The sequence below is a fragment of the Drosophila takahashii genome, chromosome 3R (assembly GCF_030179915.1).
Source record: "Drosophila takahashii strain IR98-3 E-12201 chromosome 3R, DtakHiC1v2, whole genome shotgun sequence".
NCBI classification, from domain to species: domain Eukaryota; kingdom Metazoa; phylum Arthropoda; class Insecta; order Diptera; family Drosophilidae; genus Drosophila; species Drosophila takahashii.
The window spans coordinates 10,161,872-10,178,600 of NC_091681.1; the positions used below are offsets into that span (position 1 = coordinate 10,161,872).

A 16,729-nucleotide genomic window follows, 5' to 3' on the forward strand; every position below is an offset into this window, starting at 1 on the left:
TTATGGGCCTGAAATTGTAATCCAAGATTTTTTGTAATTAACACATTTTGGTTTCTTAAATGCATTTCCGTGCTGAATGAAAACAAACAAAAATGTTTCCCAGTTATCTTCTTGGAATATGATCTGCTAGCTCGAATTTCTAGTTTGCGAAGAAACAGGCAGAGAGACGGTTGGTCTGATGGTCATGGCCAGATCGAATCTTTTGAGATACTTATCAACGGAGGGTACAGCTTGGATTGCAAAGCACTTTGCTTTATTTTTATTAGCGTTTTAAAGAAAACACAAAATCAATTTTGTCTTGGGAATACGAATTACGATTTAAATGATTTAAATGCAGGTAAATCGGTTTTTCCATGACTGATTACGAGAAAAAAATGTATTTTACTAAACCATAAATGACCATGTGATATCATTCTTTAAGTCTAAAAGTTGTTACGAACTGCTAATTTTCCTTTTGGCAGTGCCGCTAGCTCAGTTTTCCCTCAGGGCGGAGTCCCCCTAATGCCACAGCTCGCAACATAAATATCGACAACTACGCAGTCTCACATCACTAAACTATCGGTCATCACTACATATAAAACGTAAACAAAGGCAAATAACTACAAGTGACGGGAAATATTAATTGTTTTGGTGGCTATTGATGACCTAGCCAAGCACGCCCACCCAACCAAGGATGCCCCGGAGGATTCCGCAGAGGCATCACCCATTCTTGGCCAGCCGGAGTCACTCCTCGCGCCTACGACAGCTCCATCTCCCCCACAGTGTCGACTTACTCACGCATTTCGGTCTTCAATTACATTTAATATCGGTGGTAAGTACAAGTGTTCAAGTTTAACATCATTATTGTTGTTCTTGCATTAATTCATTTATCTTTCTTCAGCCTTTAATATCACAGTTGGCCGCCGTTTCAAAACTTAGGCGGTCAAAGCAGAGGAACTTGCTTCCCTGGGAAAAGTCTGCAGGCGCCGCGTAACTATGCTCCACCAGTCATTTGTTGGTGGAGCTCACACTAAAACGAGGCGCAAATAAGACACACTATCTGTGTGTCGGGTCACCTAATCCAAAGGAGCTCCTGGGGAAAAGAAGGGACAGGCCAAAGATGTAATTGCGCGCTGCAATCTCCCCCACCGAAAACTAAGGCTCGCGACCCTTTCAATAGGCAACACTGAGGACAACTATGGTTTTAGGGTCTGGATCCGGATAAATTTACACGTAACCACGGGAAGTATTCCCATTAATATTTACAAAGATATACTTATGACTAATTATTATAATTTTCCGCCACTTCTAGGCTAGATATATGGCGATATTCTATCCCGGACGAGGGCTATTCCGCTGGAGGCCAGCGGCCGTTAAAGCCTGGAAAGCCCCGAGGAATGGTGATGGCCTATAAAATGGCGCGGCCGTTCACCGCCGCGCAAATTGACGCCGTTGGACCCGAAGGCGAGAGGGACTGATACCCCGGAACGGACTCACCGGAGATCGGCTGCCTGGCGTGGACGGCGTACGAGGAAGGCAGGGTAGGAGTCGTCTAGCTGAGTCCAAACGGCTTCAGGGATATAACCACCTCAGGCTCTCGGATCCACTTCAAGGTGTGTATGGGTTGTAGGAGAATTTCCAACCTCACTTCCAAAATGTATTTCCAAAGTAAATCTCCTGGGATAAATCTTCCGGGGCCCGTGGTGTTGGGACCCCGGTTGCCCTGCAGACAATTATTTGTTAATACCGTACACTAATAAACCTAACCCGCTAACACTCACTTTTTTCTGTTTTTTTTGCACAAACACTTGTTCAAATAACTCCCGCTGCGTCCAGCTTCTGGGACAATATGGCTGCGACTATTCTAATCTGCCTATCATCATGGCGGTATTGCCATATTCCCTTGCCTCTCCCAAAACTGGGTCATCGGACGGATTCAAGGCCACGGGAGAGTAGTCCCTGAGCGAACCGGGATTACTCCAAATGGCCAGATCGTCCTCCAGATTCCCCACAGGGGGGCGCCACCAAAACCATCACCTTATCGTCCGGACCTATCGATAAAATCTATCTGACAATCGACTCCAACTGCAACACCAACCAAAGATTTCGAGAGGCGCTACCCGGAGTCCCAGCAGAACGACGAAATAATTGGTAGCTTTGGAGATACGGCAGGAATCAACACGGCACTGACATCGTCCTGCAGTTCGAACGGCGCCTTACGCGGGGCCCACGCATGACGGGAAGTATTATTGATGTTGCTGCTATGCTTGTGTACTTTGTGTGTCCTTTTTTGCAGATCACAGCCGGATGTCCTTAGCGTGATACACTCCCAGACTGCGGCCCTGAAGGTCCTCCAACAAGTATGCATTGCCGCCAACAGATTTGACCACCCTGGCCTTCAGGAACTTGCGAGCAAACTTCGCATTGAAGGATTTGCTGAAGTCACTCAGCACGAAATTGCGGCGGAAGACTTCTTGACCTGGTTTGGCGAGTAGCGTACGGGCTCGCTTATCATAGCGTTGTCGGCTCATCTCATATGCGCCCTTCAGCTGCTTCTGAACCTTGGCATGGATTATCCGAAGCTTGTCCTTGGTCTGCATTCCCGCCATCTCGTGGTCGCACAGGGACCGGAGTTGTCTGGCTAACTTGTAGCTGGAACCGTTGAGGAACATATGATGGCCGAATACGGTGAAGAACGGCGCTTCTCCTGTAGCAGAGTGGACAGCGTTCCGGATGGCCACTTCAATCTCCGGCAGATGTGCATCCCATTCCCGGTGGTCTTCGTCCAAGAAGCTGCGAATCGCTGCCAAGACGCTACGGTTAACCCGTTCCGCTGCATTGCTCTGAGGTGAGTATATCGGAGTCCTGATGTGCTGGATACCGAAGCCATCTATCAACTCCTCGAACGCCTTGGATGTGAACTGCTTCCCCTTATCCGAATGTATAATTTCAGGCACACCGAACTTGTAGAACACCTCATTCACCAGGAAAGTCACCACGTTTGACGCCGTCGCATCCTTCATGGCCTTTAGGAAGGTGTACTTGGAGAAATGGTCCACCACGATGAAAATCCACGCGTGACCACTCTTAGACCTCGGATACTTGCCCAGGAAATCGATGTAGAGTTTCTGGAATGGCCTTTCCGTCTCTACCCGTTTCCCAATTCCCACCTGCATCCTGAAGTTCGGCGCTTTGGACTCCTTGCACACCTCGCAAGCCCGGACGTATTCACGCACCTGGATAGTCATCCCGGGCCAATAGAACTGGCGTCGTATGGTCTCCAACGTCTTCGCCATTCCACCATGGCCAGCCTTGGGGTCGGAATGGGCACGCTCTATCAGGCTGTGCGTTAGGCTCTGCGGAATCCACAGCTTCCACTCGGATCCTTCCAGTTCATCATCCAGATTCGGATTACCCAAACGCTTGAAAATCAGCCCGCCGTCCACTTTGAGGTCCGGTAAGTGCTCCCTGTTGGACTCTACATCTTGCACTAACTCCAAATAATCCTCTGCAGCAAACTCGGTCGTCTCGAATCCTAATAACTCCGTTGGATCTATGAGGACTTCCTCGATGCAGCGGGAGAGAGTATCGGCAACTACGTTCTCGCTGCCTTTACGATGCTCAATGCCGAAATCGTAACCCTGCAGCTGGAGAGACCATCTCGCAAGTCGTCCTGACAGATCCTTCATCGTCATCAACCACTTCAGACTGGCGTGATCAGTGATGCATGTGAACGGCATCCCCTCCACATACGGTCTGAATTTTCGAATGGCTAGGATGGCTGCCAGACACTCTTTCTCCGTGACCGAGTAGTTCACCTGGTGCTTGTTCATCTTGGCCGAGAAGAACGCGATGGGTTGCTCGTCTCCGTCCTGGTTCCGCTGAAACAAAACTGCACCGACGCCAACGTGGGATGCGTCGCACTGGATGAAGAAATGTTTCTTGAAGTCCGCATGAACCAGGACCGGCGCGCTCGTCAAGGCCAGCTTTAGGTCATCGACTGCCTGTGTTGCGCTGGGATTCAATGAAAACCTCGTGCTTCCCGTCTTCTTTAAGGCTTCGGAAAGCGGTGCAGCCAGCGTGGCGAAGTTCTTCACGAATCGTCGATACCACCCAGCAGTGCCCAGGAAGGCTCTTACTTCCTTCATGGATTTCGGGTAAGGCATCTTCTGAATTGCTGACACTCGTCCAGGATCCATCCGCAGGAGTCCACCTCCGACTATAAACCCCAGGTACGTTAAAGACTTAAAGCAGAATTTCGACTTCTTTAACCCTATCGTCAATCCTGCTGCTTTCAGACTTTGGGCTACGCGAAGCAAGTACTTCAGGTGCGTCTGGAAATCTGGAGCGAGGATTAGGAGATCGTCAAGGTAGACGAAAACGTTGGATCTGAGTTCCGCTGGTATCACCCGATCCATAAGTCGCACCAAGCGTTGCGCCGCGTTGCACAGTCCAAATGGCATCATCCGGAACTGGTACAACGGTCTGCCTGGAACCGTGAACGCCGTATACTCCTTGCTTTTGTCCTCCAGTTCGATCTGCCAGAACGCAAACTTGAGATCTACGCTGGAGATGTAATGCGTCTGATCTATCCTGGAGAGGATTCCATCTATACTGGGCAAGGGATACGCATCCTTGACTGTCAGCGCGTTCAGCTTACGGGCGTCCAGACAGAACCTGTCTTTCCCGGGCTTCGACACCACCGTTGTGCGATTGCTCCACGGGCTTTTGCTCTCCTCGATGACCCCCAGTTCCAGCATCTTATCGATTTCATCCTCGACCACCTTTTGCTTTGCCGGAGACATCGGGTACGGACGATCCTTGAACACCCGGGCTCCCTCGATCAGCTCAATGGAATGCTTTTCCAGGTTGGTGGTCCCTAGACCATCCCGTTCAAAGGTAAGAAACTCCTCCTTGACCTTCTCTAATGCCTCCTTTTCCTCCGCAGAAAGTCTCCAGCATTCGGGTTCCTCCTTCGTCTCGTCCTCATCCTCCTGATCGGCGTAGTGTTCCATCTGGCTGGCATGGATTTCTTCAGCTGCCTTCACGACTCTCGGCACCGGGTTTCCTAGGACGGCTGGGGCTAGTCCGAACGCACGCCAGAAGTCGACTCCAAAATACGCGGCTTGTTCCAGGTATGGGCAAAGGTAGAACATGATCAGCTTACTCACGCCTTTGTACTTCACAGGTAGCTCCACGCGTCCGATAATTGAACGATCCTCGCCAGAAGCCGTCCGGACCACCGAGAAATACGGCTGAGCCGTCACCCCCAGCGTTTCCAAGAGCTCTCTACAATGTCTGCCCAGCACGCTAACACTAGCCCCCGTGTCCAGCAAGCCTTTGAGCTGCTTGCCCATGATGTCTACGTCTGCAAAGGGTCTCGGATCTCCGGAATCGATCCGCTTCACGGCAGCCACTACCTCTCGTCGTCGGGATCTCCGCTGCCTAAAGCGTTCCCTTGCCTTCTGGACTCTCCGTGAGACGATACGCATGCCGCTCAGTTGATGGTCTGCAAAGATCCTGTTTCGCGCTTCCATATATCGCCGCAGCCGTTCTTCAGCCGGTAGGTACCTTAACCAGTACTTATTACTATTCGCTTGGCTATATATGTGATTATTTATTACGTTATTGTCTATCTTAGGCACTACTTCGTGGGATTCCAATCTGGGCGAGTCCCTCCCACTTTTTGACTGCCCAGTCGACCGTTTTCCGCACACTCTGGGCATTTTGGTGTAATGGTGTCCGGTCTGCCGCACTTGAAGCAGAACCTCTTCCACTCCGTGGACGGGCAGTCTCGGAATCCGTGCTCCGCGGCTCCGCAATTCCAGCAGCCTGGCTTGAAAGGATTTCTAGGCCGTCCACGGATCTCGTCCACTTCCAGGATCTCCTGCTCGTCGACTTCGTCCGGTATGCGCGCTTCGCTGACCCGCAACTTGTTCAGCTGCCCGTACGCAGCGCGTCCTCGACGACCGAACGTCTTCTCCACTTCGACGCACTCCTCCCGAAGTTCATCCACCGTGAGTACGTCCATTGCGTAGACAAACCTGGCTATCCCATCCCTCAAGCCCTTTTTCACCACCTTCACCAATTGCCGCTCTGGCATTGGTTTTTTCAGGCGGGAGGCGAGTTGCTGAATTGCGTGAACGTAGTCATCCACGCCTTCTCCTGGCTGCTGCTCACGCTGTAGTAGCTCGTGCATCCTTTCGTGCTCCGTCTGATGACCACGGAACCGATCCATCAGAGCCCTGCGCAGCTGGTTCCACGTGTCCACCCTGGCTTGGCGTACATGGACCCAATACCACTCCCTTGCTCTGCCCGATAGGAGGGCGTGGAAGTTTCGCAGAACTTCATTCCACGGACACTGGTGCTGCCGCTGCAGGAACTCAAGACGGAACACGAAATCGTCGACGGAATTGCGGTCGTCCTCGCCGTCAAAGGAGACATTCCAGCGGTCCACTCGGATCCATCGGTTTCCGTTGCCAGCTCCCGAGTTGGCGTACAGCCGCGGCTCGTCCCTAAAATCATCAGCCCTGCGATCCTCGACACGCCAATGCCGAGCGTGGCGATCGTTCCGGCCTGGCGGATGATACTCCGGTTCCTGGCTCAGGCTGCTGTCGATTCCCGGAGACTCGTCCACCAGTAGCCGAGGCCGTTGCCTGGGTGGCAGCTCTGGAGGCCTTCGGATGCCTCTGTCCGTCTCTTGCCGCTGATGGACTTCGCCAGCTGCACCACTTGGGGCGACTTCTGGACCCGTGGACCTGGCCAACAGTGATCCTTGGCGATCCTCGCTCTCCTGTAGCGGCTGCGGTCTGCTCTCGGCTGGCCGAAGGACGTCGTTCAGCAACTTCATCATGTCCATGAATCCGTTCCTGATCTCCTCCCTCAACGTCTGGCTAACCCCAGACTCCTGGGACGCGCGGTATGTTTGTGCCGCTTGTGCTAGCGCTGCATTCGCCGCCGATTCAGCTGCCGAATCCCGTTCCAGGTTTGGCTCCTGAGGATCCTTCTTCTCCGAAACCGCCAGTTCATCCCGCGCCTCGAAGAACCCCTTGAAATCGAGATTTCTGGGCGACCGATGCTGTTCGATGTCCACCGGTTGATCCCTAAGCCGATCCACTGGACCACCGCCTACCGGCGTTCTGGGTAAACCCCCAGCCAGCGACATTCGCACCAACCCTGCAGCGCCCTCTCCGTCTGAGGACCAGAGTGCGTCTTCGTCGGCGTTGGGAGGACCCATCGACCTTAGCTGATGGCCATGCCTATTATCTGCATCCTTCTCCATTCTTTTCCCTATCTAACCAATCCCAAATACAATCACTAATAATAAATAATCCAATAAATAAATAATATAAATAATAAATAAATAAATAAGGATGCACAAATACGATAATAAATAAATAAGAATAAATAAATATGATAAATAAATAAACAAGAATAACTAATAGTGAAAATATAAAAAAAATTACTCAAACTTTCCTAATCACAAACATCCGCTTCACAAATTACCTATTTAAATTTTCTTATTCTTTTCCCTTCACAGATTTGGACGTGGGGAGATGGAACTGACCCTCGCCGGTGGACTTCCGACCTAACCCGTCCTGCGCTTTCTCCAAAACCGAACTTTCCCGTCACCTCCTAGCCGTTCGTCAACTGGACTGGCTATCACTCGTGGTGATAGCCGCCAGTTAAGGACTTTGGCTGGTTTTACTCCTGCTGGCTTTTCCTTCCCATCGGCATTTTCTATTTTAAATCGCGGCAACCGTGCAGCGCGTAGGGCCGCTACGGGTCACGATTACCATTTAAGTTTAAAACCGACATAAAATTAGAAATTCAGGACGGGGAGAAAAACTCAGGAATTTATTACATTTTAAGCAAAACAACATTTTAAATAAATAAATAACAAAAACAAGCTTTTTAACCTAATATATCACAGAATTTATCACAGATTTTTTCAGTGTACTCGCTGTTACACGATGTACCCCGTGATGCAAAACCTGGCTTCTGCCGGGATGTCATCACAGTTTTACTGGAAAACCTGTGACCAGGAGCAATTTGTCGGCACAAATTTGCTGACCAAGCCTCCTATTCCATGCATTTTTTTGGTACGCCGTTTGACTTCCCCGTCATCACCTCCGATGCAATTGCAACGAATATTGCAAGCCACCGTCGGGGATGACGAGGGGAGTCAGGGCCATCAATGGGCGAGACGTCGCCGCCTCGACAATTTTATTGTTTAATTTGGGCGCCACTATGTTACGAACTGCTAATTTTCCTTTTGGCAGTGCCGCTAGCTCAGTTTTCCCTCAGGGCGGAGTCCCCCTAATGCCACAGCTCGCAACATAAATATCGACAACTACGCAGTCTCACATCACTAAACTATCGGTCATCACTACATATAAAACGTAAACAAAGGCAAATAACTACAAGTGACGGGAAATATTAATTGTTTTGGTGGCTATTGATGACCTAGCCAAGCACGCCCACCCAACCAAGGATGCCCCGGAGGATTCCGCAGAGGCATCACCCATTCTTGGCCAGCCGGAGTCACTCCTCGCGCCTACGACAGCTCCATCTCCCCCACAGTGTCGACTTACTCACGCATTTCGGTCTTCAATTACATTTAATATCGGTGGTAAGTACAAGTGTTCAAGTTTAACATCATTATTGTTGTTCTTGCATTAATTCATTTATCTTTCTTCAGCCTTTAATATCACAGTTGGCCGCCGTTTCAAAACTTAGGCGGTCAAAGCAGAGGAACTTGCTTCCCTGGGAAAAGTCTGCAGGCGCCGCGTAACTATGCTCCACCAGTCATTTGTTGGTGGAGCTCACACTAAAACGAGGCGCAAATAAGACACACTATCTGTGTGTCGGGTCACCTAATCCAAAGGAGCTCCTGGGGAAAAGAAGGGACAGGCCAAAGATGTAATTGCGCGCTGCAATCTCCCCCACCGAAAACTAAGGCTCGCGACCCTTTCAATAGGCAACACTGAGGACAACTATGGTTTTAGGGTCTGGATCCGGATAAATTTACACGTAACCACGGGAAGTATTCCCATTAATATTTACAAAGATATACTTATGACTAATTATTATAATTTTCCGCCACTTCTAGGCTAGATATATGGCGATATTCTATCCCGGACGAGGGCTATTCCGCTGGAGGCCAGCGGCCGTTAAAGCCTGGAAAGCCCCGAGGAATGGTGATGGCCTATAAAATGGCGCGGCCGTTCACCGCCGCGCAAATTGACGCCGTTGGACCCGAAGGCGAGAGGGACTGATACCCCGGAACGGACTCACCGGAGATCGGCTGCCTGGCGTGGACGGCGTACGAGGAAGGCAGGGTAGGAGTCGTCTAGCTGAGTCCAAACGGCTTCAGGGATATAACCACCTCAGGCTCTCGGATCCACTTCAAGGTGTGTATGGGTTGTAGGAGAATTTCCAACCTCACTTCCAAAATGTATTTCCAAAGTAAATCTCCTGGGATAAATCTTCCGGGGCCCGTGGTGTTGGGACCCCGGTTGCCCTGCAGACAATTATTTGTTAATACCGTACACTAATAAACCTAACCCGCTAACACTCACTTTTTTCTGTTTTTTTTGCACAAACACTTGTTCAAATAACTCCCGCTGCGTCCAGCTTCTGGGACAATATGGCTGCGACTATTCTAATCTGCCTATCATCATGGCGGTATTGCCATATTCCCTTGCCTCTCCCAAAACTGGGTCATCGGACGGATTCAAGGCCACGGGAGAGTAGTCCCTGAGCGAACCGGGATTACTCCAAATGGCCAGATCGTCCTCCAGATTCCCCACAGGGGGGCGCCACCAAAACCATCACCTTATCGTCCGGACCTATCGATAAAATCTATCTGACAATCGACTCCAACTGCAACAAAGTATATTTCGGCCAAAGAGACGTTTGAAAAAATACAATTGTATTTTTCCCAAATAGCTTTCAATCCACTGATTTATTAACTTTTTCAAAGCATATATGATTAGCTTCCATTACTTATTACTTCTTTTTTAAAAGCAATGTTAACAAGAACGGCAATTTGTGGCTTTTCTTTGAACAAAATACTGAACATTTCCATCTAACGCCAAGCACAAAGGACACAATCCGTAGAGCTTACTGTTGCTAGGCAACCTTTAACATTTTCAGGAACCACAGCAGAAAAAAAACTAAACAGTGTCGAAAAAATGTTCAAGTCGATGGCTCCGATTGAAGGAAACCAACAGCCTCAGCTGCAGTTGCTCTGGGAAGACAAGGAAGTCAAATTTGATGTCCCCCAATTGTAAGTTAATGAGTGAGCTAGAGGATTCAACAGGCTCAATCTACTGTAATCCTTTCAGGCACAAAAACCTACGTAGCGGAGAACAAGTACTGGATTACATTTATCATATCGAAGACAGCAAGGGGAATCCAGGTGACACGGGACGTCTGATGGTCACAAATCTTCGAATTATTTGGCACTCGCTGGTCCACAAGAAATACAATCTGTGTAGGTCCTAAGCTGGGTCAGGGTTACCCTAGCTAACCACAATGAAAACTTGATTTCCTCTTTTAGCCATTGGCTATGCCCGGATTGGTAACACCAACACTCGAATAGTGCACATGCACTCGAAGGCAAGGATAGCCAGCCAGGCACTCTACATCCTGGCAATTAGTAATGAGACCCGCTTTGAGTTTCTTTTTACCGACGTATCCGGCGAAACGTCGCGACGGGATCAGCCCATCTTCGCCAGCGTCTTTGATGTGTATCAGTAAGGATTATCGGAAGCTGAATTTTTAGGATATCTGTAAAATCAGAATTATTTCAGTTTATATCAGCGTACCTATCTCTACCGCGACCTGAAGCTGCGCGGAGCCATCGTTCAAGCTGGTCAATTGGTTATTCTACCGGATGAGCAGGTGTACAGCCAGGTACAGGGTGTCTGGAATTTGTCGAGCGACCAGGGCAACCTCGGCAGCTTTGTGGTGTCTAACATTCGGTTAGTGTGGTTTGCAGACGCCAATGAGACATTCAACATCAGTTTGCCGTATCTACAAATTGAAAGTGTAAGCTAAATAAAACACGATATTTTTGAAGATTATGACAAAATCCATTAAGCCATATAAAATTACAATTTATTTGTCAACTGTATGATGGGACGGTGGTAAAATTATGAGATTGACATATATGCATAATGTCAGTCAGTAATTGAGTTTTACCATATTTCAGCTTAAGCATTAAAGGATTGTGCACGTTGGAAATACTTGGAGTAGTTCTTGCCCAAAACAAAATTTATGAAAATAATTTTTAATGCCTCGTACACCTATACAAATTTATTAAGTTGCACGTTCTTTCTCCAAATCGTTCCCGAGATTTATAGTTTTCACACAATTTTAGAAGTTCTTAACTTAAATGGACTTTAAAAAATAAAATAAAAACATTGTCAAACATAGAATCCCGAGTCTAAAGAACATCTATTTTTTCATATCCGCAGTTGAAAAATTCTTGCCCAATTTAAAAATCTTTTGATAGGGACTCTGAAAAAATATTATTCTATTAACAAAATTTTACCAACTTATCTAATTATAGCTTCGCATCCGAGAATCTAAATACGGACCTGCCTTGGTCATTCAAACAGCAGAAACGGGAGGTGGATACGTACTCGGCTTTCGCATCGATCCCGCCGAGCGACTAAACGAGCTGTTCAAGGAGCTCTGCTCGCTGCACTCTATCTATGGCGAACAGCCCAACTTTGGTATTCAATACAACGTCCAGGATGCCCGGGACCGATTGGCAGCGGCTGCCGAGGAAGCGGCCCAGTCGTCGCAGTTTAAGGTCGATAACTTTGAGGAGCTGGACGAGAGGCAGGAGCGCGAGATCAACACCAAACTAAATAGCTACCTCGCCGAAGGCTGTTTGGGAAAGGTTCCAAATGGGTCTAGCCACGGGGAAAGGGATCCAGTCTACTGCAAGGAGCTGGGGTTCGCCATGGAGCAAATTAGAGACGGATACAAATTACAGGATCTGTGGAACGTTATGCCCACCAAAATGGAAACAATGGAATGAATTTATTAAGTTTACAAAATTATATAAATAACACTGGGCAACAGTATGAATGCTTTTTAAATTTACCTAGATGGATGGCTATATTTTTACATTCGTTACCGATTCCCACACAAGGACCTAAAAAGTTTGAAAAATGCTAAAATTGGCCAAATTTCCGGAGGTCTCAGAGGGAAACGGATGCATGGTTTGTTTTGATTTTAGAGTTTTTTAAAAGATACGCTCTTTATCTTTCAAGCCCCATACTTAGAATAATTTTGGGATTTTTTTAAAGGGAGAAACAAAGTCCAGAAAAGATAGTCAAAAAACATAAAAGTATACAGCTGCGGTCAAAATAGTAGTAGTGTTGTTCTAACGCCCACAATCGGTTTTAAAATGTGTCTGGCGCCCACACCTTTAAAGATTTCCTAGAAGTATAAATGCAATTTTGTTGTGTATATTTATACCTATCGAAATGTGGAAGACATTTTTGAAATCGGACCATTCATTAAAAAGTTATATGCAATCATAATTATATATACCCATCTCCCTCGCACTCCCTTTAGCTGAGTGACAGGTATTAGATAGTCGGGACACCCACCCGACTATAGCGTTCTCTCTTGTTTACCCTGAAGTCTCGCCTGTCAGTTTGAACGCTAAGATCTCCGAGGCAATTAAAAGCAGATTCTTGCCGTCTACATCTTTCCAGATTTTGTAAAGGAATGCCATTTTGTTGTGTTTATTAATAGGTACAAATTGAATCGTAAAATAATTTTTTATAATGGACCATTCATTCAATTTAAAATGCACTTACCGATTGATAGCGGCACTTTCCAGCGCCTATTTCTTTTGCTGCTTGCACGTCTAAATCTATTCAAACTTATTTAGTTGAGGTACTCCACAATGGAATTCTCTCTTTTGTGTTTCTAGCTGTAATATATATTACCATATATGCTTTTTATAAATTAATCCCAGAAAACCAACGAAAGAATGTTTGATGCTAGCTGCAATCCCACCCTTGCAACTATAGCACCAGCTGATTAAATCCTTTTTTTTTTAAGTTGAGCAATTAATAGTTTGTATTTCGGAAAATGCGATTAACAATGCTTCATTGATTAAACTATAAATTTCTCGGCCAGATTTACTTAAAGTTTTAGAGCTTGCCATATGTACACGAGTAATATGTTTAAACGCGCTTCGTGGGCGTGTTTTAATGCTTAAATATAACTATGAACTAGGCGGTAACTTAGTGCGATGAGAGAAACGTAGTCTGTCTATAGCCGGTGGTAGCTTTCTTTTATTCTCTTCATTCCATTCTCTTAATGGCTTAAATTTGGTCCAATCTTGGGTTTACTTCAGCAAGTAGTCCATCTCGGACTTCGTGGTGGACATGTACTGATCCAGCTCCATGTCCAGATCCTCGCGCTTCACCTCCGTGCGCTGTGGCTTGCCTAATGGGGAGAGAAACAAACATTCTAGTTAGGAATTCAAAGGGAAGTGAGAGTGGAAGAATTGTAAATTTTGTGTTTTCAAGTGCCGATGCCCAGATCCAGTCCGGTTGTTCTCCTGGCCACTTGTCTCGCTTTTACCTGTAGGCTTACGACTACGACTGCGTCCCCGGCGAGCCTGTTGCTGCGTGGCCTGTTTGCCAGCGTTTGCCGCCTTGCCCTTGCCGGTTTTGTTGGTTTTACCATTTCTGTTGTTGTTGTTGTTGCTAGTGTTATTGCCCTTGGCAGCGCCCGCACTGCGTCCACGTCGCTGGCGAGGATTGCCCCGGCCCTGAGCGGTAGCGGTGGCAGCGGCAGCAGCGACGGCGGCGGCGCGATTGCGTGACCGTGAGCGACGCGCGGGAGCAGAATTGTTGGCAGCCCCACCGCCAGCAGCAGCGTTCCTTGCAGCAGATCTGCAATAAAAGGTGATAATGAGTATCATGCTTAAAGGAAAACTAAAGTACTAAACATACCTTCCGCGTGGTCGTCCCTGGCGTCCGGCGAGAGCGGCGGAGACTCCCTTCTTTTGGGAAGCCTGGCCGTTACGACGCTTCTCCACCCTGCCGCCAGCCACGCCTCTCAGTTGGCTCGATGCCCGGCGCTGACGCGGGTTCTTGGCCTTGTTGTTGGCCTGGTTGTTTCCCTGGCCGGCACGCACGCCCAGACGATGCTTGACCGACAGGCGCTGTTTCACCGGAACGCGTCCCTGGGCGGAGCGATCGCGATTGCGGCTCTGGGAACGCCCTACGCTGCGTCCGCGGCTCTGGGAACGACCTCTGTCGGCGCGCTGTGGCTGCGGTTGTGGGTGACGCGAACGGGATCGCGAGCGGGAACGCCCGCGTGGGACTTGTTGCTGCTGCTGCTGTCGCTGACGGCGCTCAACGCGCTCGGCGGCACCGCCCACCGAGGGACGACGCTGTCCCAGCCGCTGACGAAGACCACCGACACCTCCTCCACCTCCGTTGGAGGCGGGGAATCGGCGTGTGCTGCTGCCGCTGCGGCGATTGCGGGCTGCGTTGCCACTGGCCACCAAATCGGCACGCATCCTGGGCGATTAACGAAGAAGTACAGAGATGTTGCAGTGGATTGGGAATAGTGGAGCGCGATTATAGACGAGATGCTTACGTTGCTACCCGGGTCACGTTGTTGGACCGCATGGGCTTTCCGTTGGGCGCCAGGCGCAGCGACTTGACGCCGCCGACACGGGCTCCGCGTCCGCTCACGCCGCTGGTCCGTAAGCTTCTCTGTAAGGAGGCATAAGGTTGTGTGGAAGTTTTGGTTTCAGTACGCTGCTGCACAGTGTTGGAGTTCAAGTGTTTCAGGGGAGCTAGAGAGCTAGAGATAGAAGGTCGGAGAGGCTGGAGGATGTTCTGGGACCACGCAGAAGGCGCTCTTTGCTCGACAGCAGGGTCCGACTCCATCTCCTCCGGCTAATCCCAGCCACTGACGACAGACATCGACCTGCTCCACGGATCAGGTCGGTTTCCGCTGCTGGACTGCAATATTCGGTTTTTGGGATACACGTACGCGCTTCAGTTTGAGGGCCGTCTGGACGGTGTGGCGCCGCTTGAACTCCTGCAGCAGGCGGGAGTTGGCCGCCGACACTCCGGGGTTCCCGGCGCCGCTGTCCACGATCCGGCGGCTCCTGCTCCTCGAGCGGCTGCGACCGCGTCCCTGCGGCGCCTGGTGCGACTGCATTTGCGTGAAGCGCTCATTTAGCGAGATTCCGGTGTTCATTTTGCGTCTAGTTCTGCTTCTTTACGTTGATGATCCTTTAAATCTGTGCTGTGCGTTTTCAATGCTTTCCGCTTGACACTTGAACGATACCGCGACTGTATTCCTGCGCTGAAAACTGGTTTGCAACTGAAATGACAAGGGAAAACGCAATGAGTTTTGTAGGCAAGCAGGTAGGAGGAGAGGGAGGGGTGGCCCAAGGACAGGTAGCGCCAGCTGACACCCATAAACGCTAAGCTCATGCAACCGTTTCCAAATCCATCAATAAATCTGCAGCTGCTCGCAGGAAAGTGCACTTTCCTAACCTAACCTTGAGCACCCCTGAGCACAGCCGTGGTCATAGTTACTCGAAAATGTTATTAAATTTATTTTACTCCTTTTTACATGTATTAAATAATATTTCTTCTTCAACAAAAGTATGGAAATTAAAAACTAAATAGCTCAGACCAATATAATTTGAATTCGGGACTATCAAAATATTGTAGAATTATTTATTTATATTTATTTTACTCTTTTTTAAATGTAATAAATAATATTTGTTCTTTAAATAACAAGAGTATGGAAAATAATAACTAAATAGCTCAGAACAATATAATTTGAATTCGGGACTATTAAAATTATGTAGAAATAGGTGAGTAAATTAAAATGTTGATAAAAATTAGGTTTAAAATATGGAAGTAATAAAAACAGCTTATGTATAGATAAACGCAACGAAGCATTATTCGATTAAGAAGCCCATTTGGAAAACCTTCTTATGTGGTTCTAATATTTCAACGGCAGCTGTAATTGTATGTACATACATACATATGTACATACGCGCATTTTGGCGTCGCATTCAAGCAGACCTCACTGTAATCTAATTATAGTCTCCACAAGAACATCAAATTATTGCTGTGGGAGGCTGAATCACTCGTCAAAAATGGGGCCATATTTATTTATACGCACTTTAATTACATAAACGAAATTAAGTCTTAATTTCTACTTACATTTCTGACGCTATTTGCGTCGCGCTTATTCTCCTTGGCCTGAACAGACGCTTGGGGGTATTTTCCAGTTTATTTTCTTGCGCAGAAAGTGGTCTTCACAGTTCAATTGCTCTTTTAGTTTTGATTTGTTCTTTGAGTATTGTGTTTTCAGTGGTTTATTTTCAATGAGATATGTTTTTCCAGGAGAAATTACAGTTTTTCCTCGCAGTTTTTCTGGCTGACAAAGAAATCAGGCATGGGTGATTCTCACTAGGGCGATTGTGTTGGTTTGTGGAAAATACTAAATTGAATGCGAAATCGGGTAGAGGTATTCCGAAGAACACTTTAATGAATGATTTCCACTACACGGTATTTTTATAATATTTCGATAAGTAAGGCTTAGTACTCAACCCAACAAAAAGTTGTCCAAAACAAAAAACTTCATATGAAAAACAACGTCAAAAAATTTTGTTTCATATGAAGTTTTTGTTTTGGACGACTTTTTGTTGGGTTGAGTACTAGCCCTAAGT

At 47.9% G+C, this 16,729-nt stretch overlaps 2 protein-coding genes across 3 annotated transcripts; one reads left to right on the forward strand and one right to left on the reverse strand.

Moving 5' to 3' along the window:
- The first annotated feature begins 8,374 nt into the window (after nt 1-8,374).
- Nucleotides 8,375-12,065, forward strand: BBS5 (Bardet-Biedl syndrome 5 protein). Of its 2 annotated transcripts, none has more exons than XM_070217566.1 (7): nt 8,375-8,611; nt 8,681-9,392; nt 9,616-10,270; nt 10,329-10,477; nt 10,544-10,739; nt 10,797-11,034; nt 11,558-12,065. In XM_070217566.1, the coding sequence occupies exons 3-7, from the start codon at nt 10,176-10,178 to the stop codon at nt 12,032-12,034; spliced, it is 1,155 nt and encodes a 384-aa protein (XP_070073667.1). In that variant the 5' UTR covers nt 8,375-8,611; nt 8,681-9,392; nt 9,616-10,175; the 3' UTR covers nt 12,035-12,065. The 2 variants fall into 2 exon arrangements, with proteins under 2 accessions (XP_070073667.1, XP_070073668.1); XM_070217567.1 differs by having other exon boundaries at nt 10,138-10,270.
- A 1,007-nt stretch (nt 12,066-13,072) lies between these two features.
- Nucleotides 13,073-16,479, reverse strand: LOC108066136 (micronuclear linker histone polyprotein). The gene is made up of 6 exons (XM_017154523.3): nt 16,221-16,479; nt 15,028-15,363; nt 14,626-14,744; nt 13,974-14,546; nt 13,600-13,913; nt 13,073-13,461 (listed from the first exon to the last, which is right to left on the reverse strand). Exons 2-6 carry the CDS (start codon nt 15,235-15,237, stop codon nt 13,361-13,363), a joined length of 1,317 nt encoding a protein of 438 aa, XP_017010012.2. The 5' UTR covers nt 15,238-15,363; nt 16,221-16,479; the 3' UTR covers nt 13,073-13,360.
- Between the last annotated feature and the right edge of the window lie 250 nt (nt 16,480-16,729).

Bases quoted from the DNA above. Each gene is read 5' to 3' on its own strand.
- BBS5 (XM_070217566.1), top strand. From the start codon at position 10,176: ATGTTCAAGTCGATGGCTCCGATTGAAGGAAACCAACAGCCTCAGCTG. The intron at 10,740-10,796 runs GTAAGGATTATC...GAATTATTTCAG, and splicing joins AGCGTCTTTGATGTGTATCA to TTTATATCAGCGTACCTATC. The intron at 11,035-11,557 runs GTAAGCTAAATA...ATCTAATTATAG, and splicing joins CGTATCTACAAATTGAAAGT to CTTCGCATCCGAGAATCTAA.
- LOC108066136 (XM_017154523.3), bottom strand. From the start codon at position 15,237: ATGAACACCGGAATCTCGCTAAATGAGCGCTTCACGCAAATGCAGTCG. The intron at 14,745-15,027 runs GTACGTGTATCC...GCCTCCTTACAG, and splicing joins CGGCCCTCAAACTGAAGCGC to AGAAGCTTACGGACCAGCGG. The intron at 14,547-14,625 runs GTAAGCATCTCG...TTAATCGCCCAG, and splicing joins AACGTGACCCGGGTAGCAAC to GATGCGTGCCGATTTGGTGG.